General features: G+C 58.9%; 1 protein-coding gene across 1 annotated transcript; it reads right to left on the bottom strand.

Moving 5' to 3' along the window:
* Positions 1 to 444: 444 nt before the first annotated feature.
* Positions 445 to 3,853, bottom strand: LGALS1 (galectin 1). The gene is made up of 4 exons (XM_006102401.3): positions 3,732 to 3,853; positions 2,246 to 2,325; positions 944 to 1,115; positions 445 to 614 (listed from the first exon to the last, which is right to left on the bottom strand). The coding sequence occupies exons 1-4, from the start codon at positions 3,738 to 3,740 to the stop codon at positions 468 to 470; spliced, it is 408 nt and encodes a 135-aa protein (XP_006102463.1). The 5' UTR covers positions 3,741 to 3,853; the 3' UTR covers positions 445 to 467.
* Between the last annotated feature and the right edge of the window lie 220 nt (positions 3,854 to 4,073).

The raw sequence follows: 4,073 nt of genomic DNA, 5'->3' as shown, positions 1-4,073 counted from the left end.
TGCACACAAGGCCACACAGCTGCAGCCCTCACCACCGTCTGAACAAACCAGCTCTTTCTAGCTCGTGAGAACCAATGAGGGGCCCAGTTACCCTTCTCTGTGCTGCCCCAGATACCAAGGCATGAGTCAGTCTGTCCTGGCCTCTTTCCCCCTGGTTTCACTTATTCATCTTTTGAGCACCTACTGTGTGCTGGGGCCCACTAGAGTTGGAAGCTGTGTGTCACCAAGTCCCCTACTATGTACTGAGCTCTCTTCTCCACCCAGGGATCTCAGGGAAAGAAGATGTCACTGGCACTTAGCAGGTGTGCATCAAGGCCGTGGATAGCAGAAAGGGGCAGAGCCTGGGGGTGTTAGTGGAACACGCCCTCTTACACTTACACACACACACACACACACACACACACATACACAGGCAGCTGCCTTTATTGGGTGCTATGGGTTGGCTGGCTGCTATGGGTTGGCTGGCTTCAATCAAAGGCCACACACTTGATCTTGAAGTCACCTTCAGCTGTCAGGTAATTGATGGCCTCCAGGTTGAGGCGGTTGGGGAACTTGAACAAGTATCCATCTGGCAGCTTGATGGTCAGGTCGGCCTGGTCGAAGGAGATGCACACCTTGGGAGAGGAAAGGGCAGTGAGCAGTGTCCCCAGTGGGAGCCTCGGTGCAGCCACAGCCATGGCCCACAGGCCACGGGCCCTCCCAGAGCCCTTTCCTCCTGTGGCCCTGACCGCTCTACCTCACCGGTGAGTCTGCTGAGGTTGGGAGAGGGAGATGACACAGGAGGTGAGGGAGGGAGAGAAGGGGTGGGCAGGAAGGGCAAGGTGGGGCCTAGGTCTCTAGCCACTAAACCCAGCTCTGCCCCTGCCCACCCAGCCCCCTGCCCCAGTCCCGAGCCCCCCCAGCCCCCTGCCCACCCAGCCCCCAGCCCCAGTCCCGAGCCCACCTCTGCAACACTTCCCGGCTGGAAGGGGAAGGCAGTCTCCCGCTGCTCAGCCCCCCAGGCCCCGCCATCCTTGCTGTTACACACAATGGTGTTGATGTCTCCATGTATATTGAAGCGAGGGTTGAAGTGCAGGCACATATTGTTGTCATCTTTGCCCAGGTTCAGCGCGAAGCTAGGGGGTAACAGGTGGGAGGGACTGAGGCCTCCGAGGCCAGCTGTAGGCCAGCGGCAGCCCCCTCAGACCAACCATTCTCTGGCATGCAATGCCTAGAGAGCTGGGAGGATGCATTGAGCCCGGAGGTGAGAAACCTGATTCTATGTCTTGGCCGGCCACCTCCTTGATGTGTGACCTGGAACAGGTCCCTGCCACTCTCTGGGTCTGTTTCCTCATCTGCACAACGGGGGCCACACAAGAAGGAACTCTAGGGTCTTGCTGCGCTGACAGCCAAGACACTTGCAGACTGTGGTTTGTGCCCCAGCCCTTTGGCCGCGGTGGGAGACTCCCTCCGGATGACCTCTGGGAGTGCCAGTGTCCCGTCTGCCTTGGGTATCTTTGTATCCTTGGTGCCCAGCACGATGCCTGACATGCAGAAGGCACTCATAGCTCTGGGGCGAATGAACAAATCACAACCCATTTGCTAAGTGGAGGAAATAGCAACCCTGGCCCCTGAGGTTTGGTAAGAATGAAATGAGTAATGCACGCGGCTCTGATCGTGTCAGCTGATCATCTCCGCACTGAGATCCGGCATCTCACATCCTCCACACAACCACCGATCCCTTGTTTTGGTTACTGATTAACAAACTGAGGCTCAATGCAGTTGGTTGACTAGTCCAAGGTCGGTCACATGGCTGCTGAGAAAACAGACCAGCTGGCTGAATGATGAGTGAAGGAAGGACTGAAGGAACGAAAGGTTGAGCGCGGGGCTGCGAGTGAAGAACGCAGGAGAGAGGGACCGCAGAGGGAGAGCATGGGGCGTGACACCCCTCTCATTTCCCTCTCCCCGCCCTGCAGCCTCAGGTCCCGCCCAGAGCCTGGAAGAGGGGGCAGGCCGAGGTAGGCGATGGAGCCGCAGCTGGTTTAGTTTAAGAGGCTCCAGTAGGGAGGGGAGGGGGCGGCACTGGTGGAGGCATCCAGATCCCGCGGAAGAAGTGACTCATCCAGAAAACCCAGCTTTGGCCTGCGGCCACCAGAGAGGCCAGAGTGGAGCCTGGCTGGCCACGCCCCTACCTGACCTCGGGCTGGACCCTCCGGCTCCCAGCCCCGGCCACCGCCTCCGGCCACTCCCGCCTTCGCCCCCTCACCTCTTGGCGTCGGGGGCTATCTCGCCCCGCACTCGGAGGCACTCCCCAGGTTTGAGATTCAGGTTGCTGGCGACCAGATTCTGCAGGCAAGACCCCACCCAGACGGGTTAGACCGTTAGAGGATGCAGCGTCCCTGGGGGTGGGGTCGTGTCCACCTGGATCCTCTGACCCCGTCAACTGGGAAATCAGGTGCAAGTTCTAGCCTTTCTTTCTGTGTGGCCCTGGGCAATTCCCTGCTCCCAACCAGGTCAGTTTCCTGGTCGGTTTCCTATCTGCAACACGACTGAGGTTCTAGAATCCAAGGTCTAGAAGGTTCTGTGGTTCAGCGTGGAGGTTTTGGATTCGGGGTGCCCTCGTGCCTCATGGAATGGATGGAGAGAATCAGTCTCTGTGTGAGTGAGGGAGTTGGTGCAAAGGAAGGTGGATGGAGGGGTCTGCCCCTCTGCTGGAGAGGAAGGGCCTGGGGCTGGGAGACCCCCACCAGCCCCTCTGCAGAGAGGAGGGCGGTGGAGAGGAAGCCCCGCAGAGCAGGGCCAGGCTCCTTTGGGAGGGAGCGAGGCCTTGGTCCGACTTGGCAGTCTGGCTGGCTGGGGGTTAACAAGATTGAACGCACAGCTTAACTGCTAGTGAGTGGTTCCTTCTTTTTTTTTTTTTTTTTTTTTTTTTTTTTTTTTATATATATTTTATTGATTTTTACAGAGAGGAAGGGAGAGGGATAGAGAGTTAGAAACATCGATGAGAGAGAAACATTGATCAGCTGCCTCCTGCACACTGCCTACTGGGAATGTGCCCACAACCAAGGTACATGCCCTTGACCGGAATCGAACCCGGGACCGTTCAGTCCGCAGGCCGACGCTCTATCCACTGAGCCAAACCGGTCAGGGCGTGAGTGAGTGGTTCCTTCTGCCAGAAACTTGAGCGGTTTCCCTCCGGGCCTGAGGAAGGTTCCCGCCTCCTTCTCTCCCCAGCCCCCACCTGACCAGCCTGGACAGAACCCCTTCCACCCACTAACCCGGGGAGGCCCCTTTCCCGGGCGGCCATCTCGGGTCCTGGCGCCTTTTCAGACTCTCTAGAGCAGAGGGTGACTGGCCTGGCCGGGTGACTGGAACAGCTGCAGCGGGGGTGGCTTTTTGGGGTGGAGGAGGGGGAAGGGACAGTGGCCTGGGTGCCATCAAAGTGCCTCCCCCCCCTCAAGCTGGCCACACCCTTTCTACTCCTACTTCTCAGAGCTGCAGAATGTCGGACCTTAGCAGAAATAACTGTGCTGTCAGACCCTGGAGGAATCCAGAACATTCTTAAGCCCGAGAAAGTCTTGGGGGACCCTGGTGCCCACCCCCGTCTTACAGATGGGGCCACTAAGGGCCCAGAAAAGAGAAGGTACTTGCTCATGGCCACACCGTGGGGCCTAGGACCCTGACTGCCCTCACCCTCCCAGCTGTCTGCCCCCACGCCACCCCGAGCCTTGGGGCGGGGTCCCCGCACTCACACAAGCCATGACTGAGGACAGAAGGATGGTCTTGGGGACTGCAGCACCAGCTGTCTGAAGACTCCACCCGAGAGATGGGCCCTGAGCCGCTCCCACCCTTTTAACTGGACCAGACCCCGGTGAGTCCCGCCCCCTGGAAGCTCAGCCAATTGCAAGTCAGGACAGGGATAGGGGCCACTGGAGGCGGAGTCCATGGACTTTTGCAGCCAGTTCTGGAGCAGAGCTGACCAATCAGAATGGTGACCCCCCCCCCATGCCTTCGTAGCCACGCCCCCAGGGTCCAGGCTCCACCTCTCAGTCTCCCTCATCCCTCCCCAGCCCCCACGAAAAAATTGTGCGGTG

This window comes from Myotis lucifugus, unplaced genomic scaffold (assembly GCF_000147115.1).
Source record: "Myotis lucifugus unplaced genomic scaffold, Myoluc2.0 scaffold_413, whole genome shotgun sequence".
Classification (NCBI taxonomy): Eukaryota; Metazoa; Chordata; class Mammalia; order Chiroptera; family Vespertilionidae; genus Myotis; species Myotis lucifugus.
This window is presented reverse-complemented; position numbering and strand designations above follow the sequence as displayed.

What these genes read in the sequence shown, in the direction of transcription:
- LGALS1 (XM_006102401.3), bottom strand. An exon ending in ATAGCCCCCGACGCCAAGAG is followed by an intron (nt 1,116 to 2,245) that starts GTGAGGGGGCGA and finishes GTTACCCCCTAG; the next exon opens with CTTCGCGCTGAACCTGGGCA. An exon ending in AGCCGGGAAGTGTTGCAGAG is followed by an intron (nt 615 to 943) that starts GTGGGCTCGGGA and finishes TCCTCTCCCAAG; the next exon opens with GTGTGCATCTCCTTCGACCA.